This window comes from Diplotaxodon limnothrissa, linkage group LG3 (assembly GCF_057381915.1).
Source record: "Diplotaxodon limnothrissa isolate DT_005_m linkage group LG3, D_limnothrissa_male_GT1.1, whole genome shotgun sequence".
Lineage (NCBI taxonomy): Eukaryota > Metazoa > Chordata > Actinopteri > Cichliformes > Cichlidae > Diplotaxodon > Diplotaxodon limnothrissa.
The window spans coordinates 22,196,893-22,220,699 of NC_140598.1; the positions used below are offsets into that span (position 1 = coordinate 22,196,893).

The 23,807-nt window shown below is 42.3% G+C and overlaps 1 protein-coding gene across 1 annotated transcript; it reads right to left on the minus strand.

The window, feature by feature from the left end:
• Nucleotides 1-1,646: 1,646 nt before the first annotated feature.
• Nucleotides 1,647-23,421, minus strand: LOC146634941 (NACHT, LRR and PYD domains-containing protein 12-like). The gene is made up of 8 exons (XM_085349996.1): nucleotides 23,312-23,421; nucleotides 19,114-19,245; nucleotides 18,756-18,857; nucleotides 14,599-14,834; nucleotides 12,506-14,492; nucleotides 11,400-11,573; nucleotides 2,999-3,172; nucleotides 1,647-1,836 (listed from the first exon to the last, which is right to left on the minus strand). The coding sequence occupies exons 1-8, from the start codon at nucleotides 23,419-23,421 to the stop codon at nucleotides 1,647-1,649; spliced, it is 3,105 nt and encodes a 1,034-aa protein (XP_085206122.1).
• Nucleotides 23,422-23,807: the final 386 nt, after the last annotated feature.

Sequence of the window (23,807 nt, forward strand, 5' to 3'; positions counted from 1 at the left end):
GTCAGGGAGGACTTCTATATCTTTCTCCCCCAGGTCACATGACACTCGTACATTTGATTGTGCTATAAAATGATTGTAGGCCCATTTATTATGAATAAAGCAGAGCTGTGTCTCTCTGTACTCACACAAACACCTGAGGAAGTCTCTGAATGAGCGATGTGAGGATCCACTGTTCTGAACCTCGGCTGACTCGACTCAGACTGACGGTTGATTTAGACTTCTGTGAGTAATCTGAGTAACTTACGCCGTAACCTTCCACGTGACCTGACGTTCACCTCCTGACAAACGTAACTACGCGTTGGGTGGACACATGGTGACTTGAATGGCGTGGAAGGTTGCAGTGTCAATTCAAGTTAATCAATTCGACAATTTTGTTAGGTGCGCTTACCTGAAGTAAACTGCTATCTATGCTAAGAAAGAAATTTTCTCACCTACTGGTGGTTGAGGTGAGAAAACAGCACCCCAGATGCATACCCAGTGGGGCCAAAATAGATAAGCACAAATGAGTGCAGAGAAAAGAGGTCCCATATTTTAGCATTGGCAAGTTGAATTAACCCCATGTTTGGGCTAGTCACTGCTGGCCTTAAGACATTGTTTCAAACAGTATTGATCAACATGTGTTCACAAAGCAAATGGCACAAAGTTTTATTAATATAATTGTAGATAATATTTGACCTTTGGGTCAAATATTATTGTACTAGGACTTCCATATTTGACCTTTGGGTCTTGTGATTTCAGCATGTAGGTTAAATGCTCAGTGATTCCATCATATAAAACACTCAGGTGTATGTATATGTATGGTGTATACAAGTATATATGATTACATAGTATATATGAGAGTATATGTCATATATTTCATTAAAAAATACAAATAAAAAATCAAATCGGGACACAGCTCATCCTCTCTCACAGTCCTGTTTACCATCATCAGCTCCACCTGCAGAGAGAAGAAGGAAGAGCAGAGGAGATAAACGAGTGTTTTTAGAGACTCTTCATCAGCTGTCAGTCAGTGATGCAGCACATACAGTATAAAGAGCAGCAGGGACTTCAGTGCTGGGACTGTACTAGGACTCATTGTTGCTTCACTTTTTCTAATCTTTGGATTTTTATTGAAGTTAATGAAAATTTTTCTCACTTCTATGTTTTTTGGACTTTCATTCATTAGAATAAGATAAGACAAGATAAGATAAGATAACCTTTACTAGTCCTACAAGTTGAAAATTTATTTTGTTACAATAGAAAGTGGACAGTGCAAAATTATATAGCAAAAATTAGAGAACACTGGAATAGAATAAGATAATGTACACAAATTTACATAATACAATAAAATAAAATACTATATACAATAAAACAAAATAAAATATTATATACAATAGGATAAAATAGAATACAAATGCTGTATGAAACATTTGTATTCTATGTTTTGTATAGCAGTCTGACCAAGGTTATTGTAAAAACACAATAACCTTGGTCTTTCAACTCTGAGCTCTTAAGGAACCCCAACAATCCAGATGGACGGTTCCAGCTGTTAACTGGAGGAATTCCATCCAAACATCTGCTCTCACTAAATTCTTCCTCACCTACAGAGTGTGTCAGCCGTTACTATAGTGACCATTAAGGCAGAAACAGGAAGTGTTTGTTTCCAATCAATAAGCTACTGACCTCAGAGTCTCCAGTCTGTAGTCTGGACTCTGCTGAAGGTCAGACAGCTGCTTCACATCTGGATCCTGCAGCTTGTTTAACCACAGGTTTAGCTCTCTCAGATGGGAGGGGTTGGACTTCAGCGCTGCTGCCAGATAATCACAGCTGATCTTCGACAAACCACAGCTTCTCAATCTGTACAAAGAATGAAAGATGTAAGTTTATTAGACAAAGTATGTGCTTGAAATCATTCAGTGTTTCATCATCTGTTCAGAGCTGAAGAAGGTTCAGAGTGTAGAAGTTTAGAAAATGGAAACTCCAAACAGCTGAAGCCAACAGGAAGCAGCTTCAAACAGGAAACTGTGCAGACTTTTCAGACTATATGCCCCGATGCCGCCAGTTTGAGTTTGGAGATTTAAATCTCTGTTCTGTGACTAAGTCCTTGAATCATTTCTTCCAGTTGATCCAATAAGACAGACTAAGTATTGGACGTGTGTAGTTGCTCCATTAGGGGAGCTTCTAAATGTGATGTGATGGCTCCTCTGGGTCTGTCAGATCACAGGACTGAAGAGAGCTCAAACTGGGCACACAGTTGTTCCAGTCTGGACCAAAGACTCTATACTGGGACTGAGGGACTGCTTTGACTGCACCCACTGGGACTTTTTAAAGGCTCATGTTCTCACTTAGATCATTGATTTCTACTTACATTTCTTTCTGGGGAAAAATGGGGATTACTTTGAAAACAGGAAGTATTTTCCCAATAAGCAGCCATGGATTAGTAAATCACTCCAACATGTTCTCAGGCAGAAGAAGCTGTCTTGTTATGAGGGAGAGAAGAAAAAGATTGAGGCACATAAACTTGTTCAAAGAGAGATAAAGCAGCTAAAAGGGGGGCAGGGATAGCTCAGTAGACAAGGTTATTGCTCCATTGTCGGAAGGTTGGTTGTTTGAATCCATTGAATGGCTACCCTGAGGTACCCATGAGCAAGGTACCGTCCGTACTCAGTGCTCCCGCTGTGCCTACTTAGTGGCTCCCCACTGCTTCATACATATTTCCCCACAGGGATCACTAAAATTCACAAAATTATTATTTAAAAGTAAAGCAGAGGATGAGCTGAATAAAGGACACTCAAGGCTGGCTTGGAAAGGAATGAAGTCCATGGTGGGGATGCAGAACAAGGACCAAAGATGAATGTGACACTGAATCAGCATAAGACATGGGAGGAAAATGATTGAAGTGTGCTGTGAACTGACTGGGAGATTTTCACACATTTTCCAGTCCTCCTTAGAACAACAGGAAGTTCCTAGCATATGGAAACACAGGTTAAGTGTACTACATACAAACATGGTGACTGACCTCACAATTTCAAGTCTACATCCTGGACTCTCCAGAAAACCACACAGCTGCTTCACTCCTGAATCCTGCAAGTTGTTGTTTCTAAGGTCCAGCTCTCTCAGATGGGAGGGGTTAGACTTCAGCGCTGCTGCCAGATAATCACAGCTGATCTTTGACAAACCACAGCTCCCCAGTCTGTATGAAGAATAAATGTAAGTTTATTAGACAAAGTATGTGCTTGAAATCATTCAGTGTTTCATCATCTGTTCAGAGCTGAAGAAGGTTCAAAATGTAGAAGTTTAGAAAGTGGAAACTCAAAAAAGCTGAAGCCAACAAGAAGCATCTTCAAACAAACACAACAAAAGATAAATCTCTGCATTTTCAAATTAAAGTCCTAAATTTATCACAAAAAACATGAAAAAGTCGTGTTTTTCATTCCAGGAACCACATGGCTTCACCTTTAAAAGTAAAGTTAGGAAGAAATGGACATATTTTAAGTCCAACACCTTTTTCCAGTCACATCATTAAAGTAGACAAACTACAAGCTCCTTTTCATTCCAACAAGTCATCTTCTGACCTGGACTAACAACACTGTAGACGGTCCCTGAGCACTGGTCTCACAGCCAGCTGCACATAGAGACTGTGGAGATTAGAGAAATATTTTCCTGCTATTGTTCATAATCATTATCATTACCCTTCCATTAATAATATAATCTACAGCATTGATATTGTATTCAGATGTTTAAACATATTGGCACCCAATTAGCCTTTATTACAGGTGCAGTTATAACCACTTTAAACTGTTGAGTTGAATCTATAATCTTAAATGCTTTTGAATGCTTTTCATAATCTTAAATGTTTATATGCAGATTATATTGCACTATAAAATAAAGGCCCAACTCTGAGTATAGTCTGGGCCTAAAAATCTTGACAGGAAACTGTAGGTTTGCAGAGCATGCTTTGCATCCAGGAAGTGAAACTACGTTAACCCTGATGAATCAAAAGCAATCTGAAGTGTCTTTTTGGGCGGAGATCTACAGCTGATGTTATGCAGTGTACATCTCACCACATGTGTTCATTAAAATCAATTGTTTGACGAAGCTCTTCTGGACCATGGTTGTTTATACTCTCGTCCTCAATATCGAACCCTTAACAAGACCAAAGTGCAACAGTGAAAGAACATCAGACACAAATTTGTTTCTATTGCTTTCACATAAACATCTACTGTCATTATTTTTACTCAACGCTATGGAGTCCTTTATTGGAAATTCAAATGTGATTTTTTTCAATCTGTTAGCATCTCCCAAACTCAGCTATGTGACTTCCAAATGAATAAAAGCAGCAGAAGTGGCTTTACAAATGAAAGAGGAAGAAGAAGAGAAGAGGAGAGGGAGAGGAGAGGGAGGCCACCCTCACCATCACTCCAGCTGAAAACATCACACTTCCATTAAAGTTGGTGAGAAAATGTTGAGCAGGATCAGCTGCTGGCTAATCTGGAGGCTGTAGCAGCTCACAATCACAATGAATTTCCACTCATGAAAAAGCTCAAACTGCTTTATTTCATTACCATATTCCAGTGATGCCTCCATAATGATTTCAGCTTTTCTGTAGACACACTGTGTGTCCTGTATGACTAATTATTGAAGAAGGAAAAGAAGCTGATCATTCAAACTCAGGTGGCGAGGGTCCATCACAAATCTCACTGACAGCCAATAGAAATAAAGAAAAATTCAGACCGACAGTCTTTATGGGGTTAGGCAGTGAACTGCTCACGCTGCATTCAAATGCATCTCAAACTATTGGAATTGGATTCAACTTTTTGAAGAAGATTTCTTCTCAGCTGCTGTTTGGAACATTTCTAATTGATCATGAACTGTATTAAACTCTGTAAATGAACTGAGAACTATTTCTACATTTGAAACTAGGGATTCATTTTCCATTCACTTCTGTACGTTAGTGTATAAATGAATGTTAGACTGGGCTCCATGGAAACACTGGTCTCGGCTGCCTTCTTTCTGTAGTCATTCCAACAGAGTCCTTTCTCTTCTCCAGCTTCTGTTTGAAATCGTTTCGCAGAGCCTGAATCCTGCTTTGTTGTCATGTTTGGGCCTGTGTTAGGCTGCACTGTGTTCCTCTGCTTTAACACACACCTAACCTGGGTTGTCTTAAGCAGCCATATCAGCTTCTGATACCATGAACATCATCACAGCTCCAAACTTCACCTTTGTTAGCTTTGACATTCATGTCTTTCTTTTCTCTCTCTCTGCTTCCACAGAAGCTCAAAGTCTCTGCAGCCGGTTTTTATCTGCTATCATCAGATCTTCAGCAGCCTCACTCTCATCACTCACACACTCTACAGCCTCATCAGTACTGACCTGATCTTCACTGACTGATGGAGCACAACATGAACCTGTGGAGGCTGAAAAACTGTCCTGTCAAACATCTCTCTATCACCACCCCGCTTCTGTCAGCCTTTAAATGAACCCTGATCAAGTATGTCACTTCTATTTGGAGCAAAAAGGAAAAACTGTTGTTCAGTTATTTGGAAAGACACAACATTTCTGAAAGGACTCAAACTTCTTCACATTTATCTTCAGACACATTATTAACCCTATTCTTTAATCGCCATGATAGAACAGAGAAAACCCTACTCATAGTGGTCAAAACATTTATAATTCCATCCATCCTCATCCGCTTTATCCGGGGCCGGATCGTGGGGGCAGCAGCCTAAGCAGAGATGCCCAGACCTTCCTCTCACCAGCCACCTCCTCCAGCTTATCCGGGCGAACACCAAGGCATTCCCAGGCCAGCCGAGAGGTATAATCTCTCCAGTGTGTCAGGGGTCTGCCCCGGGGCCTCCTCCCGGTGGGACATGCCTCACCTCACCAACACCTCACCTAGGAGGCGCCCAGGAGGCATCTTTGTCAGATGTCAACTGGCTCCTGTCGATGTGGAGGAGCAGCGGCTCTACTCTGAGCCTCTCCCGAATGGCAGAACTTCTCACCCTATCTCTAAGGGAGAGGCCAGCCACCCTTTGGAGGAAGCTCATTTCCGCCACTTGTACCTGCAATCTTGTTCTTTCGGTCACTACACACAGCTCCTGAACATCGCTTTTACACTCAGCTCCCTCTTCCCCATGACAGACCGGTGCAGCGTCCACATTACTGCAGCCGCAGCCCCAATCCGTCTGTCAATCTCTGGCTCCCTTCTCCCATCACTCACGGAAAAGACCCCGAGATACTTGAACTCCTCCACTTGGGGCAGGAACTCATCCCCGACCCGGAGTGGGCACTCCACCCTTTTTCGGCTGAGAACCATGGCCTCAGATTTGGAGGTGCTGATCCTCATTCCCGCTGCTTCACATTCGGCTGCGAACCGCTCCAGTGCGAGCTGGAGGCCTTCACTTGATGAAGCCAACATAACCAAATCATTCGCAAAAAGTAGAGATGAGATTCTGAAGCCACCAAAGTTAAAGCCCTCCACCTAGAAATCCTGTCCATAAAAATTATGAACAGAATCGGTGACAAAGGGCAGCCTTGGGGGAGCACATCACCCACCGGGAATGAGTCCGACTTATTACCGGCAATGCAAACCAAGCTCTTGCAACGGTTGTATAGGGATCGAATGGCCTGTAGCAATGGGCCAGACACCCCATACTCCCACAGTACCTCCCACAGGACACCCCAAGAGACACGGCCGAATGCCTTCTCCAAGTCCACAAAACACATGTAGACTGGTTGGGCAAACTCCCATGCACCCTGCAATCGTGGCACACACTGCAAACAATTCGGGTCTCAGCGCAGCTGGGAATCAGTGCTATGTATGGCCTGTGATCTGGGAGAAAAAGGGAAGTGGCACAAACAATTAAACAAAAAAAACAAAAGGGAGGTTAGTCCGCCCTTACACAACTTACTCTCAATCAATAACCGCCTTTACGGCTGGACGGACTAACCAAAACAAAATTACAAATCAATCAAAAGAACGAAAAAAGGACAGCAGAGACAGCACAGCTGAAAAACAAACAACATTATCAATTAAAATATTACCCAATAAAATAGCAATTTTATAAAACCATTCAAAATCATGAAGCTAAAACAAACACTCAATATACCTACAATATTGATCAGTTTCCCTGCGCGCAGTCGATCTAGGGCTTGATCAATTCTTCTATTAAAATTCGTGGTCACACTAAAAAAGTCCAATGACACATTAAAAATAGGCACATGCAATAGCAAACGATCCAAACAAAAATGGCAAAAGTCTCTTACCGACAGTATACCCACTCGCACCTGAGTGAATTAATTGCCTCTGGTTTTTTCCACAGAAGAGCGCTCACTTCACCCCACACACCCACTACCTTTTCACAGCTCTTCAGCCAATCACCTGGCAGAAAGCAACAAACTGCCAGGTGACACTTGTTACACTACAAACCTATTGTTAAGAAATTTATTCTAAAACACTTCTTCAGTAAAGACTCAGAGAAGAGAAACACACAGAACTTCTTGCTAGCAAGGGCAGCCTCCAGAACTGAGACTCGTGCTGAGGAACTGCCCCGGCCTTTATTTATACTTCAGTGAGCGTTTGTTCTTTACATTAAAATGTGGAGGTGTACGTTTGTGTGTGTGTGTGTGTGTGTGTGTGTGTGTGTGTGGTGCTGCTGATCAAAGGGTCATATAACATAAAAGCACAAAAGGAAACATCCTTGGTCAGGAAGAGGGTAGTCTCCCCCTCACCCTAGATGGTTTACCCTGGATAACACAGTGAAGAAGTCCAGCAGTTCATCTAAACAAAAGGCAGTTAGACTAAAACAGACATAGCTACGTTAAAACAATAAAACAATAAAACAAGGTACGACCTCTCCCCATGCTCCCAGGATGTGGGGGTGGACGCTAAAACACCTTGAAGTGTTACAGCCCCCCGAGGATGAGACATTCTTTCACTATGCCACCAACTAAACACTAATGATTACATGCAGTATTCTACCATATACAAACTTATATAATTAAAAGATTATACTGACTTTTATGTACAATTTCCTATTGACACCTATCATCCAGTGTTCCGCGACCAGGACGAAAACCGCATTGTTGTTCCTGTATTCGAGGTTCGACTAGCGGACGAACTCCTCTTTCCAGCACCCTGGAATAGACTTTCCCAGGGAGGCTGAGGAGTGTGATCCCCCTGTAGTTGGAACACACCCTCCAGTCCCCCTTCTTAAAGATGGGGACCACCACGCCGGGGTGCCCAGGGGTACTGCCCTTGATCTCCATGCAACATTGTAGAGGCGTGTCAACCAGAACAGCCCTGCAACATCCAGAGCCTTCAGGAACTCGGGGCGGACCTCATCAACACCAGGGGCTCTGCCACCAAGGAGTTGTTTAACTGCCTCAGTGACCTCGCCTCTGGAAATTGGCGGGTCATTCCCCTCATCCCCTGACTCTTAATTTCACTGACATGTCTTCCAGCTCCCCTCAGGTTGGGTTTAATAAATGCCAGATCGGTGGCGAATAAGACCTTCATCCTGAAGGATTTCTTTTCTTCCCATGCATTGGATTTCCTCTGTTTGACTGAAACCTAGAGTTCACCCGGTGAGTTAAGCGTTTTTTCTGAACTGCTGCCCGCTGGCTGTGCTTATTTTAGTGCTCCAAGAGCTTCTGGTCATGGCGGGGGGTTAGCTGTTTTTTTAAATCACACTTTGAGTTTAAGCAACTATCCTCATGGACACATCACACCAGCTTTGAACTTTGCCTGTGTGAACTGGGCCACTCGCCTTCATTGCTGTGTGCAATAGTTTATCGGCCTCCTAAATATAACAAGGAGTTTTTATCTGAGTTTTCAGAGTTTCTCGCTGACTGTGATTTGGAGTTATCATATGGATTATCTGTCTGTATCTTACATGTGGCGCATGCTGTATTCTCTGACCATATGCCCATTCTATTTGACGTTGTTCCTCTTAGTCCTGTTGTTAAACCGGCTGCACCTATGCGATGCTATCGTGCCTTCGGCTCAGATACTGCTGAGGATTTTCCAACACTATTTGAACAACTTGTGTCCAGTCCCTCTGAGTCGTCCTCCGTAAATGGATTACTATCTCACCTGGACTCTGTTTGTAAATCTGCCCTTGATGTTGTTGCACCTCTAAGACTCAGGCAGTGTAAACCCAAGTCCAGCCCTTGGCTAACCGATTTTACTCGAGCCATTAGAAGAGAATGTAGGAGATGTGAAAGACGATGGAAAAAGGACATGCTCTACGTTTCTCTGGAAGCTCTTAAGACGAGCTGGAAAGCTTATCAGAGGGCAGTAAAGACTGCCAAAAACTCCTATTTTTCACAACTTATTGCTGTTAATTCACATAACCCTCGTGTTCTGTATAATACCATTAATTCTGTACTGAATGCACAGGATCATGTTCTTTTGCAATCTTCTGAGGTGTAATAACTTTATCTTCTGTTGGCCCGGCTGTGCATGTTCCCTGTTTAAATTTTCTTATTGCTTTCCAACCAATTGTTCTACCTGAACTAGAGAAGCTTGTGTTAACTGCTAAACCATGCGGTTCTCCGAATGATGTCGTTCATCCCCGTTTTCTGAAAGAGGTGTTTCCTACTGTTGGACCACATATTCTGAACATAATCAATACCAGCCTCTTGTCATGTCAAGTACCAAGTGAGTTTAAGCATGCAATTATTTATCCCTTAAGCCAGGCTCAGATATTTCAGTAATGTCAAATTTTAGACCCATCTCTAAACTTCCTTTTCTGAGTAAGATCTTGGGAAAGGTTGTTCACACTCAGCTGATGGATTATCTAAACAACTCTCAAATGTTTGAATTTTTTTAGTCCGGCTTTAGGCCATTTGATAGCACAGAGACAGCTCTCATAAAGGTTATAAACGATATCCTGGTAGTGACGGACTGTGGTAAACACGTAGTGCTTATACTACTAGATATGACTGCTGCATTTGACACAGTGGATCACGACCTTCTGATCTCTTGATTACAGCATTGTGTGGGCCTTTCTGGCTTGGCACTCCTGTGAATAAAATCATATCTCTCAAACAGGAGCTTCTGTGTTAAGTTGGGCTCGTCATCGTCCTCTGTGGCCCCTCTGTCATGGGGTGTACCACAGGGATCTATTCTTGGGCCATTACTGTTTTCATTATATCTCCTGCCACTGGGTGCGATCTTTCGTAAACACAGAGTTGCATTTCATCTATATGCTTAGTGATGTTAAGTCATGGATGGCTCAAAACTTTTTAAATTTTAATGAACGTAGAACGGAAGCAATTCTGTTTGGCCCGAATCGTTTCTCTGACATCCCTGATGTTGACCTTGCTGCTCTGACCCCTTACCTGAAGAGCTCGATTACCAATCTTCGGTTAAAAATCGACTCTGCACTTACCTTTGATGGCCATGTGAATGGAGTGGTGAAATCGTCATTCTACCAACTCAGGCGTCTGTCGAAGGTTAAACCTTTTCTTTCAAGGAGACTGTTATCCACGCTTTTATAACCTCACGCTTGGATTATGGTAACTCCCTTTTAATAAGGGTTGGACCGGAAACTCTGACACGCCTGCAACTAGTACAAAATGCTGCGGCACGGTTTTTATCTAGTAAAAGGAAATTTGAGCACATTACTCCGGTCCTGGCCTCCTTGCACTGGCTTCCAATTCAATTTAGGATTCATCTTAAAGTTCTTTTATTGGTTTTTAAATCTTTAATTGGTCTGGCACCTGTGTATCTGTCTGATTTGCTGAAGCCCTATGTCCCCACTCGTTCACTCCGGTCAGCTGAGCAGCTGTTGCTCTCAGTCCCCAAATCACGGCTGAAACTGAGAGGAAACCAAGCATTCTCCATTGTGGCTCCTACGCTTTCGAATAATCTTCCTCTTCACATTAGGCAATCGACATCAGTGATGGTTTTTAAATCCAGATTGAAAACACATTTGTATTCACTGGCTTTTGACTCTGTGGTTGACTAACTTGTATTTTATTGTTTTTGCTATATTCATTATTTTATCGTATTTATTATTCTTATGGTAACTATTATGTTTCTATTGTTCAGTACTTTGGTCATCCTTGCGTGTTTTTAAAGTACTATATAAATAAACAATGATGATGATGATGATGATACAAACACTGCTTATATGGTACAAGTTCCTCTTTTTTGTCTGGCTTCCTGTATTTATTAATATGCTAGTATAGCTCTATACTAACTTCCTGTTTTTCAGTCTGGCTGAGCACTTAGTTTGTGAGTCACAAGTGGCCTTGCTTTACAACCCTTCATTATTAAAGTACATAAAACAATATAATCAGAAAACAAGCACTAAGAGTATATTAATTACATGACAACATCCTGAACATTTATGAACATCAATCAAAGATCTGAAATATAGAAAAACAAGAACATCTGCTGTCAGTGAACTCACCTCAGAGTCTTGAGTCGACAGTTGGGACTCTCCAGTCCAGCACAGAGAAGCTTCACTGCTGAAAACGTCAGGTCATTTAAACTCATGTCCAGTTGTGTCAGATGGGAGGGGTTGGATTTCAGAGCAGAGGCCACAACTTCACACTGAGTCTCTGAGAGTCGACATTGAGTCAGTCTGTGATTAGAAAATATAAAATGTGTTATTATAAAAGAGGAAATTCTGCATTATAAACAGACTGAATGTACATGAAGACAAAACGGAGTGACGTCACAATCTGATGAACGTCTGCTCTTTACATCTGTGCTTCAGCTCCTCTTACTGTGTTTGACATGACACAATGACTCAGTCTCTCTCAGACCTGCAGACTTTTAATGAGCATTTTTGTTTGGCTTTAATGTGCAGATGAAGGAGGGAAGATGGCATCACTTTAAGGCTTCCATAATGTTCACGGTCTGTCAGTCAGATCTGATCCAAAGTCAGACATTTGGACTGTTTCCTGTTTTGAATCTGACTCCAGAACATTTTGAATGAGTTCAGCTCAGTGAAGAGTTCCAGCCGGAGAAAGCTGATCTTTGTTTGCTACCTGCTGCTGTCAGGTACGACTGTTCAATTTGACATGCAGGAAAAATGTGGTAACTGTTACCAAACGGAGCAGAAATCTCATCACTGGACAATAATGACAACTGAACTCAGAGCTGCTGATATCATATCTGATTTCAAGTGAACTAAAAAAAGAAATGATTAGCTCATTTTATCTTTCTTTTTTTTTCTCTGTCACGATTTTTAACATTATAGTTCATTTCACTACAAAGATTCTTATTTCTGTCTTCTCTATAACAGGAGCGTCTGAATGACCAACAACAGCAGCCGCAGATTTAAAATACTGCCCCCAAATGACACAACACATGAACTACATGTAGAAGTGAGTCTACAATACACAGCATATGACTACCAATGCAGGATAATGCACATACACATTTCCTGATAAACAGAAAATATAATTTTATCTGAGAAACTCCAACTAATGAGAGTTACTGTGTACATCTGAAGAACTAAACTACTAATCTACACTAATAAAGTGTGTTAATGATCACATCTGGACTCACCGAGCCTTTTGGCAGTTCCTCACAGCTGGAATCAGTCTCAGTTGTCCCTGCTCTGATATGTTGTACCTCCGAAGGTCAAACTCATCCAGAACCACCTCTGACATCTGCAGCATGAAGGCCAGAGCTGAGCACTGGATCTCAGAGAGTTTCTTCTCTGATCTGTTCTCTGACTTCAGGAACTCTTGTATCTCCAGATGTACTGAGAGGTCGTTCATCTCCATCAGACAGTGGAAGATGTTGATGCTTCTATCAGGATACATGTTATCACTGTTCATCATCTTCAGGTTGTTGATGACTCTCTGGATGATTTCTGTACTGATCACTGTTTGACCCAGCAGACCTCCTAAGAGTCTCTGGTTGGACTCCAGAGAGAGGCCATGAAGGAAGCGAACAAACAGGTCCAGGTGGCCATTTTTACTCTGGAGGAATTTCTCCATGACTCTGTTCAGAAATGCATCGTATGATCGGAGATCCCTTCCAAAAAGCTTCTTGGTCATAGAAGTTATCCTTTGGAAGTAAATCATCTGCGTTCTCATCATAGTGCTCTGGTCCCAGACCTCTCTTGGATCCACGTAATCATTCACCAATCCTTCATCATCACTATAATTATCAGTATCACTATCATCATCTTCATACTCTTCCTCCTCATCCCAGATGAAGTTTCCCACCTGGGGACATAAGAAGTTCTCCACCACCTCTGTCTTCCTGTTGGTGAAACAGTGGAACATGTAGACTGCAGCCAGAAACTCCTGAATGCTTAGATGAACAAAGCAGTAGATTGGTTTGTGGAAGATCACACACTCTCGTTTGAAGATCTCTGTACAAACTCTTGAGTACACCGAGCCCTCTGTGACACCCAGACCACACTGTTCCAGGTCTTCTTGGTAGAACATATTTCCTTTCTCCAGATGTTCAAACGCCAGCCTCCCCAGCTTCAGAAGAACTTCCCTGTCAGCCTCCGTCAGCTCCTGTGGACTTGTCTCATGTCCCTCATCGTACTTGTTCTTCTTCCTCTTTGTCTGAACCAGCAGGAAGTGTGAGTACAAGTCAGTCACGGTCTTGGGCAGCTCTCCTCTCTCCTCTGTAGTCAACATGTGCTCCAGAACTGTAGCAGTGATCCAGCAGAACACTGGGATTCTACACATGATGTGGAGGCTCCTGGATGTCTTCATATGGGAGATAATTCTGCTGGACAGCTCTTCATCACTGAATCTCCTCCTGAAGTACTCCTCCTTCTGGGCGTCAGTGAAGCCTCGTAGTTCTGTTATCCTGTCAACACATGTAGGAGGGATCTGATTGGCTGCTGCAGGTCGGGAAGTTATCCAGACGAGAGCCGAGGGAAGCAGATTCCCCTGGATGAGGTTTGTCAGCAGCTGGCTGACTGATGACTTCTGTGTAACATCAGACAGCAGCTTCCTGTTGGTGAAATCCAATGAAAGTCTGCTTTCATCCAGGCCGTCAAAGATGAACAAAAGCTGACAGACAGCCAGCTTCTCTGCTGTGACCTTCTGTAATGTTGGATGGAAAACATGGATCAGCTCCAGAAGACTGTACTGCTCATCTCTGATCAGGTTCAGCTCCCTAAATGAAAGCAGAACCACCACACTGACATGTTGGTTCTCCAAGCCCTCTGCCCAGTCCAGAGTGAACTTCTGCACTGAGAAGGTTTTTCCAACACCAGCCACGCCGTTAGTCAGAACCACTCTGATGGGGATGGGTCTCTGTTGGTCAGGTAAGGCTTTAAAGATGTCCTGGCACCTGATTGGAGTGCCATGGAGGGCGTCCATCTTGGAAGCTGTCTCCAGCTGCCTCACCTCATGTTGGGTATGAACCTCTTCACTCTGTCCCTCTGTGATGTGGAACTCAGTATAGATCCTGTTGAGGAGGGTTCTACTTCCTGTTTCATCACATCCTTCTGCCACACGTTCACATCTCCTCCTCAGACTGATCTTATGTTCATCTAAAAGCTCCTGCAGACCAACAACTGCTGAAAGAAAGAAAAACAGAAAGAAAACTCTTCAATGTGTGAACAACACAACAAAAAGTCCAGTTTTCAGAAACGAGTCCATCAGCATACAGATGTTTAGTCTTACTTTGGACACAGCTGCTTTGACTGGCTGTCTGCAGTCCAGCTCTGGTTCTGGATCTTTCTCCACACTGGGGACAGGAGGAGTCTCCTGATGAAGCAGACTGGTCCCAGTATGAGGAGATGCACTGTCTGCAGAACCAGTGTCCACAGCTGGTACAGACTGGATCCTTCAGGACGTCCTGGCACAAAGCACAGCAGGGCAGCTGCTCCTCCTCACAAACGCCACTGTTCTTCCTCTCTCTGTGAACACATTTCTTTATCACTAAAATCATTTACTGACTTTTGCACAAAATATCCAAATTTAAAAGATGGTGCAGAAGTCCTGTGGGTCAGAGCATTCAATCTGGAAACAAAGTGATGATTCATTGATTTCATCAACACTATTGAACTCATTTTCTGTCTGCCTTTCTCATTAAACATTCAGCAATCTGCTTGCAGTTTGCTGTGACTGCACATTTCCCGCAAAGACTTCACAGTAAAAGCCTTCCTTTGGAGGGTGCTGTTTATATCCTTCATGTTTTCCAGTCAGTGTATACAGATTATCTTTGTTTAGTTAATAATTGTGATTACTTTACAGAAGTAACTGATTAGTTACAGAAACATATCCAAGGTGAGCAGGTACCCCTCCAGCATAAACTCTAAGCAGCTAAAACATGAATGAATGTAAAAGGTGTCCCAGCTGTCAGTCAGACTGTACTCGGTGCCACATTAGAGATGTGGTTTCTGACAGCTGCTCCAGCTGCAGGATCAAACAGAAGTCCAAACATCTTTGCCTTTGTTGCTTCTTATTATTGAACAACACAGCTGAGCATTGGTTGAGCATCTGCAGCTCAACGTGGCAAAGACCAAGGAACTGATCGTGGACTTCAGGAAGACCAGGAAACACTTGACCCCTGTTTCAATCCAGGGGGTCAGTGTTGACATTGTGGAGGACTATAAATACCTTGGAGTACACATTGACAATAAACTGGACTGGGCTAAAAACACCACAGCACTTTACAGGAAGGGCCAGAGTCGTCTCTATTTTTTGAGGCGACTGAGGTCCTTCAACATCTGCCAGAAAATGCTGAGGATTTTCTATGAGTCTGTTGTGGCCAGTGCGATCCTCTATGCTGTTGCATGCTGGGGGTGCAGGCTGAGGGTCGCAGATGCCAACAGACTTAATAAACTGATCCATAAGGCCAGCAATGTTGTGGGGATGGAGCTGGACTCCCTCAAGGTGGTGTCGGAGAGGCGGATGCTGTCCAAGATAAAGACAATGTTGGATAACACCTCCCACCCACTCCATGACATGTTGGTCAGTCACAGGAGCTCGTTCAGTGAGAGACTGAGATTACCGAAAAGCACCACTGAACGACACAGGAAATCATTCCTGCCTGTGGCCATCTCCCTGTACAATGCATCCACTTAACACACTGTTTGCTGCTACAGCTACACATGTTTCTTTTCCAACTATTTATTTATAAGTGACTTATGTATGTATGTATGTATATATATGTATATATTGTACTATTCTTAGTTAGCGTATTGTCTGTCTTGTCTTAGTGTTGGTTTATAATGGAGCACTGTAACAAAAAATAATTTCCCCCAGGGATCAATAAAGTATTCTGATTCTGATTCTGATTCTGATAATGCAGCCTTTAACATTAGCATTGTTAGCATATATGCAACAGAAATGTGGTCAGAAACTGGTATTGAGGGGCTGGCATAGCGAGAGGAGACGATCGCTGTTCCCACTCTCAAGTATTACAACCAACCCACCGCTGACTCGGTAAGAGTCAGGGGGTCATGCAGTGGGCCAACCCTCTCCCACTCAGTCTGAGGGAAACCCACACTGCACACTGGTCCTAATGTCAAACCACACAACAATTCCAAGGAAGGAGGAGAAGAAAGAAAGACTGAGGAAAGGAAACAATCAAAGGGAACATTAACAGATCAGCTTCTGTAGCGTCTCCAGGTTCTCCTGGTGACCAGCCGCTGTGTCCACACTGGCTCCAGTAGCTTCTCTTAATCTATTTAATCATTTATTAGTTAGGTGTGTAATTCTCATATTCTTTTCCCCCAACCTCATTTTGATCAGGACAAGTTTTTCTCTGAGTTAAACTAATAAGACTAGACATCTCTGTTCAGCAGCTGTGAGATGAAGGCTCCAGGACATCTTCAAGGATACTAAATATTTCAGAATAAGCTTCACCACAATCATTTTCAGAGCTCTGGTCTCTGCTATCAAACTACAACTGTTAAACTAGAACTACAGATTTCAAAATTTTATTTTAGAAACTTATTCTCAAAGGACAACATGAAAGATTATATCATTTTTTTTCAAATTTTTTTTCATAATTTTTAAACATTATTACATATATTTTGAATGAGTTGTATCCATGAAGTAAAGAAAAAAAAACATGTTTTAGAAGATCAGTCATTGCAGTACGAAACATCTATGAGATCAAAGACATTTATGAAACATTGCTGACAGTATCTCCTGTGACAACTTTGTGCAGCAACTCTAAACATTTTTGTAACTGTTGATCGTTCATGTCAGTTTGAGTTTGTTTGGTGCTTCTAAAACATTTTCTTACGTTACTTTGACGACAATTACTTGTTTGCTTTGTGTCTGTCTTGCTTTCTCCTGACATTTACTTCATATACACAATATCCTTCTGAGAACCAGCCTATACATTAATGTGATCTGTAATGGACATTTGTTTTTTTTATCTATATCTTTTGAGTTATTCAAGCTGCCATACTAGTCAAAGGAGTTTGCAAAGAAAAGCGTCTGGACTTCTTTAAGTTACTTGAAGACGTTTCACGTTTCACCTCTCGAGGTGAAACGTCTTCAAGTAACTTAAAGAAGTCCAGACGCTTTTCTTTGCAAGCTCCTTTGACTACGATGACCTGGATGACTGAGAACCTTCACAGACAAGCTGCCATACTAAATCCTGATGTACTAGATAGAGGATATCCTGGGCTTTCCATTGATATCTCATATGTTTGGTCGCCTCTTTTAGCTCCAAATAGGCAGGAAATCACAAGAAATGTTCAATGGAGAGATTATTTTTTTGGAGTCAGTGGATACTGAAGTGCAAAGTTTCTGCAGAGCCTATCACTACTTCATTTGGCCATCAGATTAGTTCAAGAACAAAGCTTCATGAAATAGGTTTCCATGACAACCAGCTGCATTCAATCCTGACATCACCAAGCACAATGGTCCAGTGGTGTAGAGCACATGGCCACTGGACTCTGGAGCTGCGGAGATGTGTTCTCCGGAGTGACCAATCACACTTCTCCATCTAGCAATCTGATTCACAAGTATAGATTTGATGGTTGCCAGAGCAAACCATCCAGAAAATTTGATTATTTTTTCACAGCTGAAAAACAACATTTATTCTCTATTGGAATCTGCATCGTCCAATCCAAAGGTTACAATCTGAAGGAAACATCTGGCTTTGTTTCCTGTGATTAAATCTGAGCATCAGTATCGTGGGATTTATCCACTACATCCACACCACTGTTGTTCAGTGTTGTCATGATGGCAGTCTCATTAACAGCAGCAATTATGATCCAGGCTTTAGCTGCTTTGGTTGTCACATTAAAAAATATAACTTTTTGTATTCGTATTTAAGTTTTTTGTCTGATTCTAGATTCAAAATGAAAACATAACTGTAAATTCAGACACATGAGGTTGTGCTGAAAAGAATGATACCAAACAAGCCAAATAAAAAGTTTTTAAAGGTGAAATATAGATAAATAAAAATAAATAAATAAATATAACCACTCAAAAGTCATTAAAAATGTCCAATTACACCCTGGACCCCAGAGGGTTAAACGTTTTTTTAAAGTAACGCTATAGTTACTTTTCAAGTAATTACTTTTAGAATCTTGTAACTCAGTTATTAACTAAGTTAATTTTTTGATGAAGTAACTTGTAACTGTAAGTAATTACTTTTTCAAAGTAACTTGCCCAACACTACTCAGTACGCACTTTCCCCACAGACATGAGCATCACTGTCCTCAAACAGCAAATAACCAAGTATAATATTTTGATCTTTTCTCTTTCATTGTTTTCTTTTTAATGAATCTTTGTAACAATCTAAGGATGTTTCAGGTCATATTTATCCAGGAAAAGACAAACATGTAAAGGAGTCATCACAGCTCTCTGACCTCGTTGGTCCAGGTTCACCACTGACGTTTGGATTTTCAGGTTTGGACCAGTCACTCCTCACAGACGGACAGCTGGACCCTGCAGACTGTGACCTCTGACCTCTGCAGACACAAACATGATTGAAGCAGCTGTGATCACACAGACTGCAGATAATGCAGCTGTTTCCTGTCAGTAACAGTCCTCTTAGATTAGAGTTCAACTTTTTACAGGAAAACTGGACAAAACTGAGTTTTGTTAGAAATTCATTTTCATTTCCTCTCAGCTGACAAACACAGTCAGAAATTCAACCAGAATCAACACTAATTATAATGTCAGTGCAGAATTATTTCTGTTACTCAGTGAGTTCAGCTCTCTGACCTCGTTGGTCCAGGTTCAGTACTGAAGTCTGGAGGATTATCTCTGGAGTCGTCACTTTCACAGCTGAATCCTGCAGACTCTGCTCTGTCCTCCTCTTTCTCCATCATCATCTTCTTGTGGACTTTAGTCAGTCTGAAATCACAAACACTCCGTGAGTTCACATTAACAGAAGTAACTGAGTTACAGTCGCTGACCTCTGACCTGTCATGTAACCTAGAAAAAAGGTCACATGATCCAGAGCAGCGATCACAGAAACATGATCTCACCTGCTGACTTAGAAATTTAAGTCATTCCGAAACACAAAACGCAAGACAATGACTGAACATTACGAACAGCTCTGAGTGTGATACAGTCAGCTCACTGCAAACTCTGACCTCAGTATGAATTAAAGCTCTTTTATGGCCACTAAGACACTTTAGGATCACATGATGTCCACACATGATATCTGTGACTGTCGTAGTTTAACATGTGAACTTCATACATGTAACATTCATGTTGATGCAGATCTCAGTCCCACATCAGCTCTGCTGAATAATCTAAAGTTTCTCTCTGACATCAGGATTCATGTCATGTCATGAACACACCTCCATGTTTCTGTTTCTCTGACACACTGAATTCAAACAGTCTAAGGAAAAACGATGAATTTAACCCTTTAAGACCTACCATAGAACCAAGTCCGCCAGAGCTTATATTATATTTTTACATGTTGTAGATAGGGTTGCCAACCGTCCCTTAAAATACGGAATCATCCTGTATTTAGAAACAAAAGTACACGTCCCGTATTGAGCTAATAAGGGACGCACTTTGTCCCGTAATACAGTGAGAGTCAAAAGTAGTCTATAACTTTTAATGGAATTAACGCTTTGTTTGAAAACATAATTCCCTGCTTTGTGACCAATGAGCAGACAGCACACTTATGACAATTCGATTATGACAATTCAGATTACCGCTCATCTCATTGGTCGAGGAAAGGTCGCTTACGGAGAAAATACCGACAACTAGACAAGACAACAAATGACCACAACAAGAAGCATGGCCAACAGGGAAACAAACGCCGAGACTGCGGTGCAAGTCTCGGACGACAGTACACCTAAAGCTGGGCAGACACTGTGCGATTTTTTTCAGTCGCATTATTCAGCTCCGGCTCACAATGCATGATTGACTCGCAGGGGTTAGAAGTTGGTAGGTCACGATGTACTCTCACACTATACTGCCTGATGCTCTGATGCGACCTGAGAGCTCACACTGTGCGTCCATAAAATTAAGGTTATAACAGAAAATCTGTCGCTCTCTCTCCCTCTGTCTTTCACTCACACAGACACACCACCACCATAAACTTTGCTAAATCACTGATCGGGCAGCTAAGTGCATATGAGCGCATGAGGGTGGGAATGGATGTTTGTATCTGTGTGTGCCTGTATGTCTGTGTCTATATGTCAGGTTGGGTATCAGACGCCACCTCTATGGGGACATCTCAGGCCCTCCAAGATTTGAAGGCCTATCTCCCCCCACCACCACCACCACTTCCCCTACCAGTGGCGGACTCCCTCAGACATCGGTGGGTTGGTGGTTCTTTGTGTCTGGGGGTGGGCGTCCAGGTACACACCGGCTCACTCCTTGGCGGCCGCTTATCGGGGCCTGGAGCCTGGGGCTCGCTCGGGCCACTTCGGAGGTGGGGTGCCCCCGACCTCTCGGCCTGGGGCTCGGTCACTCAGGCACAGCTGGCTGCCGGCGGAGCTCACGGGCGCGTCACTGCAACTCCCCCTGGCTTCTGCTCCGCGGCTGCTGAGTGAGCCCTCATCTGGGACTCTCCTCAGCTCTTTCTGGGACAGTGGCGCGGCTGCCCCTCTGTTGGTCTTCCTTGGTCTCTTGTGTTCTGGGGGCCTCTGGATGTCTGGAGTTTTGATCTCCTCCATACCTGCTTCACACCCTGGAGGACGGGGCTGTGGCCCCCCCCACACCCTCTAGCAGATCATTACATGAAGGAACCTTTTAAATACAAGCGCGTCCATGCTCACAGGTGTACACACGGGTGATCACACCCACAAACTACACCCTTTTTGGCTCCTACCTCAAAGCACACTGTGTTCTGTTGATCTTATGTGCTGCACAATAATGTTTAATATTTAGTGTTTACTGTCATATTCCCATATATCATTGTGATGTTGTTTATTCTATTACTCTTGTTCTCTTCTGCTTGTTCTCTTTTTTCTTTCTCAACAGGTGATCCAGGTGATCGATATATACATTTTTTTTCTGCCCATTCTGTTGGTTTTTGGTTTTTGCCCTTCTCCCCCGTCCCTCTTCTCAGCTGTTTCTCTTTCCCTCTTTCTTTCTCCCCTTCTTTCCCCCAGTCAAGTCTGTCCCGTATTCAGCAAGTGAAAATAAAATAAACAATAAAAGGTGAATCAAATGGACCATTACGGCAAGGCTGGGATGGTAAAAAAAAAATAAAAATAAAATCACTGATCGGGCAGATGTGATTGAGCAGCAATGTAGATCCAACTATTTTCACGGTTGTTGTGGTCGTGATAATTTTGTGATGCCACATCGAAAAGGCTCGGATGAGCTTTCCAAAGTTCTACAAGTTGTGCCTCCATTGCTTGTGTCCAGATCACACGCTGCACAGTCGTGCTGCTCCGTCTTTTTCCCCGACGTTTATGTGTTTGCGCGTGAGCAGTGTGAGCGGCTGTGGTGACACCCTCACGAGCGATTGATGATTGGGAGCTGGTCGTGAGGTGTTAATCGCTTCTCGTTACCCCACGTATACTACACGACGCACGATAGAGGACAAAATCGGTCCGATCACCAAAACGGTCGCACGACTCAAAAGTCAGCTCAAAATGGGCCTAAAACCGCACAGTGTAAGCCCAGCATTAGAGCAGCAATGTTTGTTCCCCTCAGAGAAAGGGAAGAATGGGAAAAGGAAAACACCTGGCTGGAAAAAGTTAATATGGACATGTGCAGTGAATATCAGCGCTATGTGGCCAGAAGTGTGATAATATAACTTATTTTGTGTAATAAACAACTGCAAGGATAGATGATTACAACAAATAGATGACTAATACATAAAAGTAATACATAGATGAATAATGATGATGAGTTAAGATGCGTAATCATGGGAACAAGCGGGTTTACAAACAGGAGCAGCTGATTAGCATTAGAAAAGCTGAAATAATACCTCAAATGAAGCCAATTGTACTAAATGCACTAAATGTGCACTGTTACAAGAATATTTTTCTTTCTATTGTTTTCTATTATTTTAAGTTAAGCAGGACAGAGTTCTTTTAAAGAAAGATTTACTTATATTCTCAAAAGTTAAGCATGACAGGCTTCTGTTTAAGAAAGAGACCTGTTTTACTGTGTTAATATTGTCATTTTGAGCTAAAAATAAATGGCTAAATGATCATTTGTTTCACATGTGTTCATATCACAAAGAATAGAATATGCATCTACTTAAATCAACTTCAAGTCAAATGGTTAAAAAAATAATTTCACACACAAAAAAAGAGCTAGAAAATTCACCACACTGGGAAGGGTGAAAACAACTGGGTTGCCCGGCCCTGGCCAGGAGGTGTCCCTTATTTATTTTTCAGGGAGTTGGCAACCCTAGTTGTAGAGCCATTTTTGGGAGCATTTCAAGTTGCTATACATCAATACAACCATTACAGCCTAAATTTTAATAATATACATGCATGAAGTGCATAGTAATTACATAAATTGCAAAAAATAGCAATAAACTACAAAAAAATTGAAAATCGTTTTTGTTTTTTAACATATATTTCTAGTTAGAGGAATTTAAGAGGCTTATCCCTCAAAACTGTAACTACAAAAAAAGTTGCACAAAATAGTTTCCCACCACAGGAAATTTATTTTGAGTGTCTTCATAGTTTTATTTTTGAAATACACTGTCATGGTCCTGCGACCATGACTCAGTGACTTTATGTTTGTGTTCTTTATTGTTATTACTTTCATTATTATTCATGGCTGTTTTGGGATGGTTTGTGTTTTGGGATTTTAGGTACTGGGTTCTGGGTTTGTGCTCCCTCTATTGGTCCCTGGTGTTAGTGTTCCCCTGTCTCGTCAGGTTAATCAGGTCCAGCTGTATCCCCCACCTGTGTGTGATTTCCCAGTGTCTCTCTGTGTATTTATAGTGTGTGTTTTCCTCTGCTCCTCGTCGCGTCGTCTGTGTTCATACCCGGTAAATTCCCCTGCGTGCTCTCCCTGCTGTTCTCCCTTCATGTTCAGGTTTGCCACTCCTTTGTGTAGTTTCTCCCAGTTTAGTTCGTCCTTAGTTCTGTTTGCCATCTCCTCTTTATGTTCAGTATTGTCAATAAATCACCCTTCACGTCTGAAATAGTGCTGCGTTTGAGTCCTCCTTCCACTCTTCACACGGCCGCTGACCCGGACCGTGACATACACCAATTTCTATACACTGCAGGAAAAACGAAAATAAATATTATAGTGCAAATTTGCAAAAAAGCAGCATATGCGTCAAAATAAAATATTTCCAGCAGTGCAATATGAGTCCTAAGCATCCCAGAAACGACACAGAAACTCATAAAGTCAAACATAACTTTTAAAAAGACCAGTATAGGCCCTGAGGCCCTGATGGTAAAAAAGACTACATTTCCGCGAAAATGACGTCACTTCCGGTTTCGGGCAGGTAATGGCGGAAATGCAAAAGTTCGCGC

Coding starts and splice junctions, on each gene's coding strand:
- LOC146634941 (XM_085349996.1), bottom strand. CDS start 23,421: ATGGCAAACAGAACTAAGGACGAACTAAACTGGGAGAAACTACACAAA. Junction 3,173..11,399: donor TGTCGACTCAAGACTCTGAG/GTGAGTTCACTG, acceptor TTCTTCATACAG/ACTGGGGAGCTGTGGTTTGT. Junction 1,837..2,998: donor TGTAGACTTGAAATTGTGAG/GTCAGTCACCAT, acceptor TTCTTTGTACAG/ATTGAGAAGCTGTGGTTTGT.